The sequence below is a fragment of the Anomalospiza imberbis genome, chromosome 4, assembly GCF_031753505.1.
Source record: "Anomalospiza imberbis isolate Cuckoo-Finch-1a 21T00152 chromosome 4, ASM3175350v1, whole genome shotgun sequence".
Classification (NCBI taxonomy): Eukaryota; Metazoa; Chordata; class Aves; order Passeriformes; family Viduidae; genus Anomalospiza; species Anomalospiza imberbis.
The window spans coordinates 61,074,820-61,092,382 of record NC_089684.1 but is presented as its reverse complement, the minus strand read 5'-3'; the positions used below and the strand labels follow the sequence as shown (position 1 = coordinate 61,092,382).

The 17,563-nt window shown below is 36.5% G+C and overlaps 1 protein-coding gene and 1 long non-coding RNA gene across 4 annotated transcripts in view; one reads left to right on the top strand and one right to left on the bottom strand.

Annotated features, from left to right (window-relative positions):
* The window catches only part of SEL1L3 (SEL1L family member 3), a 33,391-nt gene extending 17,561 nt beyond the window's left edge, over window positions 1-15,830 (top strand). For 2 of the 3 annotated variants that reach the window (XR_010998606.1, XR_010998605.1), the window contains exons 12-23: window positions 141-260; window positions 865-1,005; window positions 2,092-2,154; window positions 3,495-3,671; window positions 5,222-5,349; window positions 5,984-6,067; window positions 8,305-8,395; window positions 8,493-8,577; window positions 10,305-10,414; window positions 11,692-13,645; window positions 13,740-13,812; window positions 14,612-15,830. Coding sequence is in view for 1 of the 3 variants with exons in the window: in XM_068188820.1 (XP_068044921.1) it covers window positions 141-260; window positions 865-1,005; window positions 2,092-2,154; window positions 3,495-3,671; window positions 5,222-5,349; window positions 5,984-6,067; window positions 8,305-8,395; window positions 8,493-8,577; window positions 10,305-10,414; window positions 11,692-11,819; window positions 13,543-13,645; window positions 13,740-13,812; window positions 14,552-14,721 (1,473 nt within the window). In the remaining 2 variants the exon portion in view is untranslated. Of the gene's footprint in view, window positions 1-140; window positions 261-864; window positions 1,006-2,091; window positions 2,155-3,494; window positions 3,672-5,221; window positions 5,350-5,983; window positions 6,068-8,304; window positions 8,396-8,492; window positions 8,578-10,304; window positions 10,415-11,691; window positions 13,646-13,739; window positions 13,813-14,551 lie in introns of all 3 variants that reach the window. The other variant, XM_068188820.1, reaches the window with a different exon arrangement.
* LOC137473101 (uncharacterized) lies at window positions 15,269-17,350 on the bottom strand. Its single transcript, XR_010998608.1, has 2 exons — window positions 16,131-17,350; window positions 15,269-15,993 (listed from the first exon to the last, which is right to left on the bottom strand). It is a non-coding gene; the product is annotated as an uncharacterized lncRNA (long non-coding RNA).
* Between the last annotated feature and the right edge of the window lie 213 nt (window positions 17,351-17,563).

Genomic DNA, 17,563 nt, shown 5'->3' with positions numbered 1-17,563 from the left:
GAATTTTAAAATCCAGACCTGATTGTGAATTTTTAGGGATAAGCAGGAAAAGGACAACATTTTCATTTTGATAGCAGATGTAGAAATTCACTGTGAAATTCTTGTGGAAGTTAATTTTTTTCTGTTCACCTACTCTTCAGGCATTTGTTGAAACTGTAAGACTGATGGATGATGAACTGCTAAAAGCTCAAACAAAAGAAAATGGTGATGTCTTTATGTGGTTAAAACATGAAGCAACAAGAGGAAATGCAGCTGCACAGGTATAAAGCAATACATTTCCCCATTCTTGGTTTTAGACACACTCAGGAATGTACATCTATAGACCATGTAGGAAGGTTGCAGAGGAGAGCAGACAGACTTTTCTCCTTCTACCCAGAATTGCTTCTTTTCTCTGAGCCTGGACTACTTCTCATGTTCCTGTTCAATAATATCCAGTAAACATGTAAAAGCCATAACAATGATGCAAGGCAGAAGGGAAGAGTCTTCAAGTCTTGGCAACCTCCTTCTCTGATCCTTTTCCCTGCTTCTGTATGTGATACATTGCACTAACTGCTGCTGATCTGAGACCAGTAGCAGTATATTGTAATACTGAGCCATTTACATGCATCAAATCTGTCTGTCACTTACCTCTGCACTTAAATCAATCCAGACTTCATGATACTGACAGCTGTAAAAATAAGCCTGCTGTAGAGTTAGTATCAGTACATTCCACCACTGAAAAACTCTCTGAATATTCCTGTTAACCAGTTCTTTTCAAACTGTTGAGGGTGTATACTAGTTTGTTCTCATATTTGAAATGCATCTAAGCCTACAAAAGTCTGCTCCTGCATTTATAGCATTACTACTTAAGTTGTTTTCTTTTAGCAACGTTTGGCTCAGATGCTGTTCTGGGGCCAACAAGGAGTGGCAAAAAATCCTGAAGCTGCAATAGAATGGTATGCAAAGGGTGCGATAGAAACAGAAGATCCAGTGCTGATATATGATTACGCCATTGTGTTGTTTAAGGTAAGTCATATTTCATGTTTTCACTTCAAAATCACCATTCCTATAACATGATGTTTTAAGTTATCTGCAGTGACACATGTAAGAGTGTATACAGGTGCTTTTAGATTTACTCTGAAAATCAATAAATAGGTATGAAGATAATGTTGATTTTTACCAAAAAGAGGCACAAAAATTTTAAAAAGAGCAAGTTAGAAACAATCTTACTTTATTCCTATGCATATTCAGGATCAAAATACCACCCAAATTATGGATCCTAATTTTTCCTAATGTCTTGTCACCTCAAGAATCCAACCAGTTAGTAGGCATAGGCTTTGGTGTAGAGGCGTAGGTAAAAGTTTGATCCTTTCTTAGAATGCCCTTTATTAGGATGGTTTTTTTAGTTGGAATTAAATTATCCCTGCATGCAATTAGTTTTTCCCTGCTAGAAGCAGTAGACAGAAGATGCTAAACTGAAGCATGACCTCACCTGTGAAAAAAGAGGTGTATCAGCTAAGTGATGTCACCCATAAGACATTCAAGCACAAAAGCCTAGAAATATTGGTGAGAAATATTGTTAAGTCTTCATTTCATTCCTTTGACAGTGGAGGGTTTTTCTCTAGAAAATGCTTGCTTAGGTTTAGCTTGTGTTAATTTTAAGCACACATTATCTGTTTTGCCTGTGTCTGGAATTATTTTATGTGGACATCATAAGCATGATGTCTGTAATATTTCCTCTAGAGATACTCCAACATCTTTTATCAGGAGAGCTGAGAGCTCTTACTCACTGCCAAACTGTGCACAACCTATGCCCCTTTGAATGCTATTCATTCTTCCTTAGTTGCTCAGAATTAAAGATCTGTGATATTATTTACCCGTAAAAATCAGTTGAATATACTGGTGAAATAATTGTTTTTAGACTGAATCACTGAGATTTTGTAAGGCTATGAAGGAAGGATGAACACAAAACTGCTTGTTGTAACTGTTTAAAGCTGAATGACAATTAGTAGGTAATAGTATCAATATTAAAAGACATTTTGAATGTGCATAAGTGAATTTTTATCAGCCTGCATTTGTAAACAATGATTGTTTCACATATCTGTTTCCTAGGGTCAAGGTGTGAAAAAGAATATAAAACTCGCATTGGAGTTGATGAAGAAAGCAGCAGCCAAGGTAAGATGCAATAAATATTTTATTGTAGCAATTCTGTGTCTTACTGCTTGCTTCATACAGTGTTATCACCACGAATGGTGAAAGCCTTATTTGCCCAAGCTGGGAGACAAGACCACTCAAAATCAGCCAAAATTTTTGTGAAAAAAAAAAATTCTCTCTACTTGCATCTTTTGGAACTTGATGTTAGTTAAGTGATTTACAGAGTGAATATTTGATCCAGGAGCATGGTTTTGCCTCATATTCCTAAACATTAAGGGAGAAGACCTGGATGTCCTAAAGTCTCCTGTTTTATTTCCATAGTAGGGAGAAACATTGACAGGCACCACAGAGCAGAGGAGCCTCACTCTATTTAATGATCTAGGACAGCCAGGTTACTCAGGCCATGATCTGGTCCTTAGAATAAAAATGAAGGAGTACCTAGACCTTGAATACATTCCTAGCTCTTAGAATCAGAATTAGTTAAATTACTGATTATGACAGTTGGACTTCACTGCTGACCACTATCAGAAAAGATTCGTGCCAATTCTGGGATTCTTTCGAAACAAGAGAGACTTAACTGTTTTACTGCCTGTTTGGAAAAGGCTTAAATAACCTGAAAGGCATTTATGATATGATCAAAATTCCCTTGATTCAGGATCTGAGGAACAGCTTGCTGGAAGACTCCTAGAGACATCAATTTCCTTACTCTTCTTGAGCTCATATACTTGGGTTCTTATGCTCCAATGCACATTTTCTATACAGAAACAACATCATAATTATTGCAAAGTTTAACGGCTCTTGCATTTTAATGTGCACGTTAGTAACACTGCTGGCATACTTACAGCCCCATATGATCCACCCGTTTATGCAAGGAAGCTGGGACTCATTGCAACAGCAATAAAAACTGTCTCAAGATTTTCTCTTGAGTTAAGATGCAAAGATGCAACTTGGTAACAGCAAGTAGCAATATCTTAAGGTGATCTGTGTGATGTTGGTGAAGTTTATTTTTAAAAGCAGCGTTACAAAGTTCTGCATATGCTACTTTCTATTTATTCTCAAGGAAATGTTCTAATTTAAAAGAACTGTTTTTTTTGATTGCTAATCCTGTCAACGAGTTTCTGGGAGTTCACAAGAATAGGTATCCTGTTTGGCTTTGAGGAGAAGACAGGGGAAAAATAGTCACAGCTTGTTCTTGTCAACAAGTAAAAGTCATGGCTGAGACTTGGTAGAATAAGATGACACTGGAGTCTTATTTCTCACTCTATATACAAGGCCACAGGGAAAAGTAGTGAACAAAAAAAAGTCCCAGAAGTGACAAAAAGCAGAAGTGTGACCTGAGATTGCTCTTCTCCTTCCCTAAGGGCTTGCCCCAAGCAGTGAATGGATTAGGATGGTATTACCACAATTTTAAAAGAGACTACAGAAAAGCAGCCAAACACTGGTTAATTGCTGAAGAATTGGGAAATCCAGATGCATCATACAACCTTGGTGTCCTATATTTAGATGGGATTTACCCTGGAGTACCTGGTAGAAATCAAGTGAGTAAATATTTAATGGTATTAAATATGTATTTCTTACATTAGGTCCCAATTCAGACGTTTTTGCCTCATTCTTGAGATTGCTCTGTTCACCCTAAGTTGGATTTTGATACCTTTTATCATAAAGAAGTATTTTACTGGGGGATTAGGTCAGATTGCTTAGGGAGAGAGATGTTGCTCAAATATCTCAGTCAAAATTATATGCATGTGTTTGTATTCTTTTAATTTAGAAACAAAACAGGTGCAGGTTTTACTCCTTCCAGTGACAGCAGCCAGGAAGGATAGTGTGTGCTCTCACATCATGTGACCCTTCAGTTCTCAGTTTTGGATTGGAAAGTTTATAGGGAAGGGATTCCACAATAACTGAAAGAAGCACAACCTTGTCCCTCAACCTATGAACAGCTATGCTACATTCACATAGCTTCTGTGAGCCTCAGAACTGAAGTGAGAAACCTCCAATCCAGACTTGAAAATATAATTATTTGATATAGTCTTGGTAGACGGCAGTATTTTATTTTGTTTTTCTGTGACAAAACCCATTAACATATGTGTAAAATAAATTTTCCCCTAATAGGAATGGTCTACTTAATTTATATTTCTTTTAATTAACTTGGAAGTGTATGAACAGCAGCAAAAATGTAATGAGGTAGACTGTAATAAATGTTGGCAGACCTCATACTTAGAGCTAAAAAATGTTTCCAGTGTGGCCTTTGAGTTCTGAGGTCTGGATATACTCCAGACAATGAGCATTTCTGCTGCCAACAGCAGCAGTGCTCACCAACATGTACATCTGGCAAACACATTTTCCTTCCCCAGAGACCAAAAAACACATTTCAGAGTGAACTGATTGTAAGAGTACACCAAAAAGTGCCCAGGTTTCTTTATTCATCAAAGCCAATGGCAAGAAGGAGTGTGTAGTCCATCCTCACTAACAGAAAGCATATATGGATGGTTTAAAATTTCCTGAAATAAACTATTTTGGGTTGTATGCAGGTTTGGTTTACTTCACTGATTACTGTTCCTGAGGATTAAATGTGGAGTCACACAGCCTTCCCACTTCTGTAGCTTTGGTCCTGCTTACTCAATCTGTGCTATCTTTTATAAACCAGTTGCAAAGATTTGAGCACTGTGGTTGTGATCTGCTGAACATACAGAGAATTGCTGCTGCTCCACAGTCTTCATTTGGCATTGCAAGTGCAAAAGTTCTTTTCTCCAGGATGCCTTAATAATCTTCCTACTAGTGAATAACTAATTTTACTTTTGTCAATGCATGCAAGATTTTGTGTTAGTGAGTGTTAGTTAAACATTTAGACACTTTTCTGTTTGATGTTCCATATGTTACTGAATATATGTTTTTCAACACTTTTGCTAGCCTAAACTATTAAAAACTCAGAATTCAATTCATCTAAGTACACTAACAGTAGTTAAACTATCTTACCCTCATTAGCTAGCTACCTATTTTTATTCCTTTGATGAAAAGGGTCCTGAGGAAGAAATCTCAAAAAAGATTAATAATGCAAAATTGCTAATTGTGTCTTGTTTCTTTGCAGACAGTTGCTGCACGCTATTTCTATAAAGCAGCCCAAGGAGGACATATAGAAGGGACTTTGCGATGCTCTCTGTATTACATCACAGGAAATATGGAAGACTTCCCTAGAGATCCAGAAAAAGCTGTAATGTAAGTAAGGAAACCATTTATAAAAAGAGAATATATTTCCAATGTGATTATTTTGATTATTGGTGATTTTTATGTCTGTGCCCTAAATACCTTGTACTTCACAGTGCTTACCTCCGTGGCAAAAGGTTCTTCTGCAGTAATATTTGATCTGCATGAGTATGTGTATTATTTAGATGACCACTAGATTTTAAGAGATACTGAGTACTTTTACTACTTTTTTTTTCCAAGAACAACTCAGAGAGATTATATTGAACAAGTCTTTGTATCTAACAAAGCCTTGCTATTTTTTTTTATTTTCAAGAAATATCAGTGATGTGGTAGAATTGGCATTTTGCATGAAAAATAGGCAGATAATTATTGATGGCACCTATTAACTCATGTTTGTTTTCTTAAAAAACATTGCTAAGAAAAAAAAACATAGGATGTTTCTAATACACTCATAGAGATGAATGGACTTCATATTCTCAGTCAATTGTCACAGGATTGATGCAGTGACTACTGTCAAATCCCATAGTTTGTCTTACAGAAGAAGGCAGATGGTGATCCCATATCCTTTTTTATTCTCTGAGTCTACTGAGTTGGGATAACATTACTGGAGCATGACCATTCATTTTTTGTTTGTTCTCTTCCACAGCTGGGCAAAACACATTGCAGAGAAGAATGGCTACTTAGGTCACGTAATCAGAAAAGCTCTCAACGCTTATCTGGAACTTTCATGGTATATTTCTTCTGTTCTCTATATTTTCTTTTTTTCACTTACTTTATAGCAAGATAAAAGAATTAATAATGGGCTATCACCACAAAGAAAAAAAAAAGCAGTAGCATTAAAAAATCAGTTGCAAAATATCCACTGACATAAAGGGAAGGAGGGCTTGACCCAAAATGTAAGTCAACGGCTCTGACAGAATCAAGTGAAAAACAAGGAGTTCGTAGTGTGAAATAGTTGTATCAACTGTGGTTCTCATCCCATAATATTTGTGTAATGTGCACTGCATTAACCAGTGAACACCTTTTACTATTCTCTCTGTTACAAATATCATCTTTTACCTTCTCTCTTCTGTATATTTCTGTGTCACGAAAAGTCTGGCTGCTGGATTAGATTTGTTGGATTTTCTGTGAATGGTTAATATTGTCTTTTGTGTAAGTATAATAGGGGGCTATAATATCCAATGAGCCAGTCAAGAGGTTTCAAAATATTTTCCAGGTTAATGCTCCATCTTAGCAGCCTCTGTAGGCTTGAGCATCGGATATTGTGTGTGCAAACATCAGACTGTCATATGCTATTAAAACAATGGCTCATTTAGTCCTGCAGCTTCCTCCTGTAAGTACTGAATTAGTGCTTCAGGCTAAGGAGATCTACATGAAACTGTCAGTGGACTGTTCTGGAGTAACCCATTCCTAGAAGTGTCTTTTCACTCAGTCCATCACAGACATTTCTTCTTAGACTTGAACCCACTTCTGAACACTGAAAAACTCTGTTGATAGTTTTGTAGCGTGTTCTGTTGTGCAAGCCTGTGACTCTGCCCAGCTCACTTTGCAGTCCACAAGTAGATGACAGGTAGAGCATAAAGATTCCAGAAAGTCTGGGCTCAACAGCTAGGAAGGAAAATCTCTTGGAGTCCTGCTTGAGATGCCAGGGTGTAAATTGCATAGGTATAAATCATTGCACTGCCAGTCCATCCAAGTAATATCTGTTCTTCAGTCATTCTTTGCAGACACGTGTTTTACACATCTGTTTGTCACGGTAGTTTGATTTTCAAAGACTCATGCAAAGGCTGTAAATATAATTTCTTTTCTTAGTTGCCCTTTGAGACTTAAGGATCAACCAATTTCCCAGCTTTCCCTTGAACTCCTTCTGTAGTCCCAGGTCTCTCTTGTACTAGATGTTTTTACAGGGCAAGTACAAGGAATAATTTGTAATAATGCAGAAATAGCTGGATAACAGGAGGTTACACCTGCTAGTTCTGTAAGGACAGCTGCTTTCACAATTTGATTTAAAGTTGCTTTGCTTAAGCAGCTACTCTTGAAGTCAAATGTGTATTTGACCATATCTTCCAGTTAGCTTCCAGTTAAACAAGCCACTGAACCCTGAAACTTGCCATGGTTTTACCTTTGTGTTTTGGAAAAAATCATTGGCAGCACTACTCTTTAATAGGAAACTTCAGAAGGAAAAATGTACCCACCAAGTGGGGTTTTTTATTGTCTTGGTATTTCAAAACTACACACATGATTTTAAAGACTTCCTCTTACTTTTAAATGCATAGTCTTCATAGTATAGCGTAGATGAGTGGCAGAGAATATGAGATGCTCTTGTCTGGTATCAGAATACTGAATTGCTATACTGCAAATGCAATATTAAATTTTATTACTTGCTTTACAGCCGGTGAGATGCATAAAGTCCTTAGAAAAACAGAGATTGTTTTTCTATTCATACATTCAAATATAAGGAGAGACAAATCTTTTTTCAAAAAGCTCTGTCTAAAAAGGCAAGAAAAAAACAAGTCACATAAATGAAAGGTAAAGCATACCAAAAAATACTCAGATTAATATTAGACAGATATATACACAGCTAAGTTAATTATAGATTTTTTTTTAAGTAGAGTCTTTTAAAAATGTTTTGTCTGAAACATTTAAATAGAGAATTGGGCTTAGTATCAATTTTTCTTTTCCATCAGTCTGGCACTTAGAGTAAATGCACACTGGAGCCAGTAGCTTCATTGCAAGAGGAAAAGGGCTGCAAATACTTGAGATCCAGCACGGCTGGCGACACCAAGTATTGCCTGTATATGTCGCTGTTGCATGGGTTTCCCAGCCTTGTGCTCTTAAACTTTGTACCAACATTTTGCTCATAGGCAATTTTATACATTTGTTTAGTGCTTTTGGGTTTTTTTAACAGTAAGTAAAGTGCATGTTATTTTTGTAAGGTTTTTCATTAATTTATTTTTCTAACATTAGGCATGAAGCTCTGCTGCATTACCTTTTAGCAGCTGAAACTGGGATTGAAGTGTCACAGTCAAATTTAGCACACATCTGTGAAGAAAGACCAGTGAGTAAATGAATTCACAACTCCTGAAAGGACCCTTTGTTAATGATAATGTGTGCCATTACCTGGGATACGAATTAAGCAATTATTTTCTTTATAGGACCTAGCAAGAAAATACCTAGCAACTGATTGTGTCTGGAGATACTACAATTTCTCTGTTTCTCAAGTCAATGCTCCATCATTTGGTATGTATAAGGAATTCTTTCTAAATTTTAATTTTACCTTTTATTTTAAATTTCAAGAACTGCATTTGTCACAACTTCTATGTGAGTAAGCAAGTTGAGGGAGGGAAGATTAATTCCTACTAATCATACATTTGCTTTTTCATGTTTTAATAGGAATATCAGGGGAGAAAAGGTAATTAAAGTGTTTTATTACAGCAGAGATTTTCTGAAAATTTTACTTTTATTGCATTAAATGGATAAAATTTTAATAAAATAAAATAAAAAAGCTAAGCCCTGAGGAAAGTCTAGATATTTAGGAGTCAGAGCAGTTGACTCAAAGTTTAAGAAAAAAAAGCAGTAGACTTTAGGAGCTCAGGCTGTTTGGTTTATCAAAGGGAAAATCCAAAAGCAAATATACTTCCATATCATAATTGAGTCATGAGAAACTAATAAAGGCTAAGCGATTCCTTATCTAATTTATTATTAGTTTTCCTCTTTGGGTACAGAGTTTATCAGCATTGGTAGAGCTTACCTTGGAGAACTAAAGGATTCTCTAAGGTCTGTTTGCAAATAAGTTACATTTCTCAGGCCTTAGATTTTACTACATCTAGGGCTTCAATAACGAAGTCATTTTGGTACCTCTGAAAGCTTTACTGAATATTTGAAAACACTGATTGTCTCACAAGAGCACTTCAGTGATTTGTAACAAGCATGTGGAAAAGTGGAGTGTAAAACTAATTCATGCTATTCATTTAAATACACAGTGTGGGAAATTTAAATGTGTGGAAACTGAATACAACGTGGATATAGCCCGAAGCCAGAGGAGCTGAAAAATGCTGTTAGCTTTCCTGAGGAGTTTGTAGACACCTTAGCAAGATGTTGTTTGGTTGACCCTTTGGTAGATCCACTGCTACAAGCTCACATTAGAAAAACTTCTGAAGGTCAGACTCATAGGATGGGACTGTCAATCTATTTCAGCCCTCTGTAAAAACACATGGGATTTCTTGGTAGCTGCTGCAGATGCACAAGCCAAAGTGTAGAATAGTTTCAAACTATTTGAGGAAAGCTTATGTCAGGTAAGTGTAGACACAGTCACAGGAGTTTTTAAATTCTGTAGCATAGCACAGACTAGTGCAACATCATGCTTGCTCCTGTCTGGGTCAGTGCCCTCTCTTTTGATGCATTTCAATATGGTGCAATGTCACAGAAAGATGTCTGTAAAATATTTGCTAGGCATTGCTCCCTTTTAGACCAGGAAAATTATATCCCTACTGTTGTCCTGGGTTGAGTTGGATTTGAAACTAATGAAATTATCAGCAGCAACATTCTCTAACTTTTGGGAAAGGTTCAGCCACCATAGTGTCAGGCACAGAGCAAACACATAGATGGCATGGTTTTAAGTTTTATCAATTTAGTAGGGCTAATCTGACTAAATAAGGCTTCAGGTTGTCCAAAGACAGATTCAGCAAGTGAAGAAGGAATGAAATATATAGACTCTCAAGCCTCCGATTTTGTAAAAGCAATGTCATTCACTAATTTATTAAAGAGAAACAATGAGAGATTTCATCCAGAATAATTATTTTCAGTGGGAGTGTGATATAAAGTAGCCACAGAGACAACCAGAGAGAAAGTACATTAGGTTTTTAGTATTGTGCTTTAAACAGAATTACTGTTAATTTCTTCATCACATTAAGAGTTGGTTATTACTACAAATAGTCTAAATGATCTTCTGCTGGTTTCTTCTACAGCTTATTTGAAGATGGGAGATTTCTACTACTACGGCTACCAGAACCAGTCTAAAGACCTTGAGCTCTCCATGCGGATGTATGCCCAGGCTGCCTTGGAGGGTGATTCACAGGTGGGTCTGCAGTCATGGCAAAACAGAGGAGTGTAGAACAATTGGAGAATTTAGCTGTGACTGGTTCTTCTGCTTGGCCTCATCTGCACCAAAGAAACCTGCTAGAATAAGTTACAATTATTTCAAAATACCTTGTGAGTCAGTAGTTGCTGTTTCATAATAGAAGATAAACTTAGCAACAGATTAATGGTCTTAGAATTAGGCTGCTTTGTAAGCTAAAGGTAAATGGCCTAATTTGGTGCTACCTTACCTTGACACAATTGACTTGGTTGTGACCTCAGTATTTTTGCTATTCCAAGAGGAAGAATTAATAGACTGCTGGGCTGTATTCCAGTCCTATCCTCTGCCATTTTATGATAAAAGAAAGAAGTTTGGACCATTTCCCTTGTTATGTTATACCAAGTGAATCCCAGGGTGAATTTTGTTCACTAATGAAGGTTTCTTCTTAAAATGCTTTATAATTAAAGAATACACCATGTCACATTACCAAAGGCATGCAGTGTTTCACCACTGAGTTTCCTGTTCTCAGGCCCTCCTGAAGTGTCCTGGGTGCAATATTCTGTTCTCCCTGTCCATATAGCAATATCCCCAGATGGTGTCTTATATGTGAACTTATCAAAAGTATCATGGGTGGGTTTTGTTATGAGGTTATTGGGACAAAACATTACTGCTAAACTAGCAAAGGAAAGAAGAGATGCATGAATAGTTACTTTAAAGTATGAAAGTCAAAGTGATGGGGAATCCTGTAAAATGTCTCATGTGTGTTCATCTTCATGACTCTGAAGAGACACAGTGCTGCCTAAGACTAGTCCAAGTAAGCAAAACCATAAGATTAAGGACTTAAGTTGTCTGGAGGAAATTTCTGCTCTCAGTTTCACTATTCAGATTCTGTTGATCTGTGGAGCTATGTGAAGGGGAATTGAACAGTTACAGAATAGAAATCCATTTCTGCTTTCACTCTGTATTTCCCTAGGAGAAAAAAATGACAGTTTGATATGGTGACTGGGCTTAAAGAGCAACTGAAAATAAGAAGAAAACCATCTGGAAAAAGATACAAGCTAAGAAAACAATGTCACGACATCTGAATGCTTCTTTTGCATTTTCAGTATTTACCTATTTACCTGGTTAGGAGAAAAGGCTCTCATAATTATTCAGTGAATATTACATTATACTAAACAAATTTAGGGAAGACAGTTATAATTATTTAGATACTTGGTGCTTAAATACAGATATGAAAATTTAATATTTAAAAAGTGTGCATTTTTTTTTGCTGTTAGGGTTTCTTCAATTTGGCCCTTGTCATGGAAGAGGGCAACTCCATACCTTCGTACATTCTAGATCATTTGGAAATTGATCAAGCATTGCATTCTAGTAATACATCACTTCTTCAAGAACTGTATTACAGGCGAGTCTTTTTTACCCTTAATTGGTATCTTCTGGTTTTCCATGTGAGTAACATTTTCGCTGGAGGACAGCAACTCCTGTAATTACTAACTTTGTTCACTTTTGTGATTAAGGCAGGTTAAAGTCAACATACTTGAAATTCTTAAATTCCATAAATATATTTCAGTTTATGCCTGTTAAAGAGACCTGATTATACGTGGTTACGTGAAATAGCAGGGACTGGATTCAATAATCCAGGAGGCCTTTTCCAGTTCAATATATTTAAGTTCCTAAGTTAGGCATTGGTGATTTGTATGCAGTTCAAGCCAATATTTCAATTCTAAATGTAGCATAATTTAATACAGAATTTAAAAATGTGTAACTGGGATAATAGCAGTCCTCCCTATTGATTCTGCAAATATGTCCAGGCTGGCACAGATATTGTGGCACAGAATATTAGATATCTGAGAATGTTACAGGTCTGCTGCCTGAATGACCTGTGCCAGTACTATTCATGGACAAACCACCTAGTGTCCTCTGGTTTCAGTACAGAACTTGGATTTCCTTTACCCAGGTATTGGAAGGCACAGTGGGGATGTGAAGCTTACACAATATTTGGTGAATTTGTGGAACTGCCTTTCAAATATTTGAAGAAGCAGGAGCTAATGGTCAATACAGGAGGCTGGGAATGATGAGTGTGTGGTTTATCATCTGTTTTGCTACTGAGTGAACCCAGAAAGGTGGAGATGACACCAGTGTTGAAACTTCATTTTTCTCTTCACCAACAATCTGCTGAAATTGTTTTGCATTGCAGTTAGACTGAATTTGTACGCTAAATTACTTCCAATGCACATGAAACTGCTAGTCAGACACATAGGGGTCCTGGACCATCTGGGATTGTAAGCTTGAGTCTGAATTCTGCCTTCACTTGGGCTGAATCCACCTGCTTTGCTGTGCAAGTAATTCCAGAGTTGATCATGCTGAAGGGTTTTCCTGTCATCATACAAGTTTGTCCAAAATGGCACATACTTTTATATATTTATATATATGTGTATATATATATGTATATATATACATGGTCTACGACTTTATAACTAAATTATATGTATATTTGTAACAAAATTTATGCAGAAAAGGTATATATCTATATCTATACGTCGTCACTCCCTCCTTAGCTTTGTAGAAAATAATCAATTGAAGTTCAAAATAGATGCCTGTGATTTAGCTGTCTAAATTCCCTTAGAGGGGAGTAGTATTTGATAGAACTAAGAAAGCTGCTCAGCTCACCCTGCAGGAGGGTATGTACCTTGTGCTAGTCAGCTACAACACTCTTCAAGCTCTAACTTCATTCTATTGTATAGCATTGTCTCTAAAGGAGTTTTGGCACCAGTATTCTGTGTAGGCAACTAAATTTCTGTACATCTAATTTTAAATCAAGTCCTTCTGCTGTTGCCTCACATTAGTTACAGCTTGAACTGCGACTGCTTTGAAAGTGTAGCCTGGATGCTTAGACCCATTTTAGACTAGTAAGAAAACAAAAATACTTCTCTAGGGTAAGGTATTCTGTGCCTAATAAGTCTAAGCTGGTATTTTTCTGAACTTTTACTTCACCATCTTTGAGATAGTGATGATGAGTTTGTTTTTCAGAATTACTGGTTCTGCAAACCCATTTGAGATTCCCAGATGATTGATGCCACAAAATTGTGGAGGAGGACTAATTAGTTGTTTTTATCTTCTTGTTGTAGGTGCTGGAATAATAGTAACCAAGAATCAATTAGTCCATGTTCATTAGCATTGCTTTATTTTTACATGAGAGTTCTCTGGAACAATGTTTTACACTCTACTCTGGTATGTATTGCTCCTTTATTACATGCACAGTTCATTTGGAACTCCAGCTTGGCTTTGCACTGTTCTTACTATGTTTTTAAAATTATTGTCACAGATCTACTTCATGGGAACATTTCTTTTATCGATTCTTGTTGCATTTGCAGTGCAGTCTTTTCAGTCTTTATCTGGTAAGTATGTGTCATAGTAAAACTGAAGAAAGAGGAGTGATCTTTTTAGGTCAGTAAAACCTTCAAAAATGAAAGCAGAATTCTAGTTTTGGTAGAAGTACCTCTGAGCAGTAGCTTCTTTAACACATAAGTCATTTTTTGATCATTAAAAAGGAGTAGATGAAGAAAAGCATAACTGTAAACCTTGGTTTCTGAAGAACTTCTCCTGGTAAAGGATATTCTTAAAAAAAACCTTGACTGCATGTGATTATTCCCCATCTCTCAATATGCAGTACTGTTACAGTAATTATATGACTTTGATTCCCTATATAGTCTCTGCAATATGTAGTCAGAGCGTGTTTCCTGTTTCATAGGATTGGATCTCTTCAGATGCAAGGTGGGAGAAAAAGTGAGGTTCCAAGAGCTGGTACATTGGAGTAACTTAGTAAGAGTCAGTTCAGACTCTTAACACCAGTAACAGAATCAGCAAATATATTCAGTCAGGAGTTACAGAACCTGTCGTAATAATTCTGATAGCCTGCTTTCTTTTCTTACTAGCTATTAATTTATGTAACTTGGGAATTATGCAACAAATCTATAAAGTATATAGTTACAGATATTCTTCTTTCAGTATTTCCAAACCTTTGAATATTATCTTTATATGTAATTTTACATCCACATAATACTTAAATATTGATTAATAGACTGCCTAGACACAGTGGGGTTTTCTTAAATAATTTCTTTTGACATTCTTCTGAAGCTTGTAATTCTCCTGGAAGAAGATCAGAACCATTGTCACATGATGTCCCTTCTTCCTTAGGGAATGACAGTGAGGATGCTACCAGAGCAGTACAGCAGGATGAACCTACTTTTTCAAATGATTTATCACAGCAGGAGTCAAACCCTCAGAGTCCTCTTGTCACCAGCTGAAGTGTAGTTTTCTTAAGGTTGACGCCCATTGGGAAGACAGGATATGAACAACTGCAAATCCAAGAACTGGCAACCAAGCCTGTACATGGCATTAATAATGCAGTCCAACAGCTGAAGTTGTAGGGAAGTTCACTGATCTGACTTCTCCAATACAGAGGAAAACCATCCCTATAATTTATTTAACTCCAAACAGATGATGCAGATTATCTCTATACCCAACACACTATCATACTGTATGTCATGGAAGGACCTGGAAGGAAACCTGCCAAAGTCTTTGCCTAATTGAAAAATAAGTAAACATCCCACAGGTTTAATGAAGTTTTACTTACATGTCTAATCTCTTATTAAATTGCTTTTACTGCATTTGAGCTTATTTATTGGTGAAATTACCAAAGTTTTCCAAGTCTGAATCATGGAAATTACATAAAAGTGAAACCCAGTCACCAGTACTTTCCAAGTTCCATGGAAACCAGTCAGGACTTCAGTATATTAAATGGTAACAATGAGTTTTTTGGCATTTTATATTCCATGCTGATTTTTCAATGTGAAAGGTGTTTTGTTTTGAAAGAAAACACACCAGGTATATTTGCAATATGGTCATAACATATTAGTTATGATTGCTTAGTCAAAGTTTTACAAGCATCCACATTTCTGGTGGACACAACAAAATGTTTCTCTTCCTGCCAAGAGCCACTGATTAGAGAAAGGAGCTCCCCAATGAATAAATAAAAAAATATTTAAGTGTCATCAGGTGACACAAAGTGAACAAAAAATATTTTTGTATTCTTCTGTAGATAACACTGGCAAGGATTTATTTCATGTTCTATAGTGACTCTAAAAGACACATTTAAATGACAGTTTATTTGATAAATGTTGGATGGGACATGGATAACATGTATGGAGTGCAAATACCTTCTATCTGATTTAAAGTTGTCTGTAAAGTGGCTGTAGGAAGGGTCTAACCTTTACAGCAGGTGTGCAATCACCTCTGCAAAATGATGTAGATCACAGACTACAAATTGCATCAATCTATGCATTATTGAGGGTTAAATCCACTTGCCTTGCACTACATTATTTACTCTTGTAAATAAAAATATTTTTTTAATTCAGCCTGTGTGTGGAAGAATTTCTTTTAAGGCATCTCTTGGATGAAATGCTATCTTTCTGTTGAAATCACTCAAGATGATTATCTACATGTCTGTTTTCTTAGCTTCAAATGAGACAATCAGCTTTCACTTTCTTTGAGGAATACAGTTTTCTCATAGAGCAAACCTGGAATATTGTTTTGTTTTTCAAAGCAAAAGAGCAAGGCATAGGAGGTTTCAGTAAGAAAGGAATGATTTAACAGGAAAAAAATCTCTGACCTTAAAGAGAGATTTTTATATTTATGTATAAATGTTTATACATACATATCATCAAGGCATGTTTCACTTGCAGAAAACTGAAACTCAGATGTGTTGAGAGAAGAGTTGATGCTTTGAGGCAGCAGCTCCCTTGATAAGCCATGGGATAAAAATGAAGATGTTGAAGCTCCTCCCCCTCTGCTGAAAAAGTAAATTGTGTGTCACATTACCAAGTTTCTTATTTAATTGATCAAGAACTGTGCAAAGATTACTTTTTGTTCTTAGTACAGTTGTAGATACATATTTTATTCTATGTATAGGTGGGTATTTTAATGTGTTAGAGAGGACCTTGACTTTTACATAGTAAACTGTTGAACTCACTGCGGTTAGATTATGCGTATTTGATATCCATTGCAAATGGTCCCAGGTCCCCATTATTTTTGAGTCTGTTTTGAGTTGCAAAAACTTGTGCAGCTAAATTTGATTATATCAAATTCCTTAGCACAAAGATCCAGGTATTTCAAGAGCCCTCTCAACTACTTTTGTCACCTAATAAAAGAAGACTGTGCATCTGTATTAAAACTGGAGTAGGTTTAGATGGTAAACCCAGAAGCATTGCAGGAAGTCAAGTGTAGCCTTTGAAGACAAGCAGACAAATGTCACAACATAGGCACAGTGTTAGGTTCGGTACCAAATGACATGCACAGATACATGTTCACAAAATACTATTTGGGTGTGCATAAGACAAATCCTGCTTATAGTTAGCTACACATTAAAGGTGTATTTTGCTACAAATGTCACATGTAGCAAAACTGAAGCCCCTGGTGAAATACTAATCCCATGGGAGTTTGTCAGTGGTGGTGTGATTGCAGCCCATGTGTTGCAATCTGGGAGTTCTCCAAGCAGCAGTGGTTTAGATTGTGTAAATACAGGTCAGAGTTAAGTGTTAGCACTCTGGCTCACTCTGTTTTCCTCGCCAAAGCCCATGTTCTGAACTCTAGTAATTAATTTGAAGAGTTCTGCCAGAAACACAATTCAACAAGTATATTGTAGAAGGTAATTGCTGAAGCTGCAATACATTTCATGACGCCAGCAGTTAATAGTTCCATCTTTGTTTATTGTTTCCTATTACAACAGAAGTTTTACTGAAATATTTTAAGATAAGCAGCTCTTCACAATAAACTGGCAATCCTGAAGGCTAGAATAATATTAGCTACATTATTGTCCTATACATCTTATAAGATTCTGTTGGCTATTGACAACCTAGAGAATCAACCAATTCCCAGTGAGAAGAATGGTTATTTGTGCAAAGTAGCTACATAATTCTGCTGCATCCACAAGGAAAGCAGGGAGAGAAGGGAAAAAGAGTTGCTGCATCAAGAATTATTTTTCATAAATTGAATCGTGATCAGTGAACTTCATAGTTTCTGCAGCCCATGTTGAGTGTTCAGGGTGGGAATAAGGAAATAATAAATCACAGTTGTAGAGCTGAACTGCTG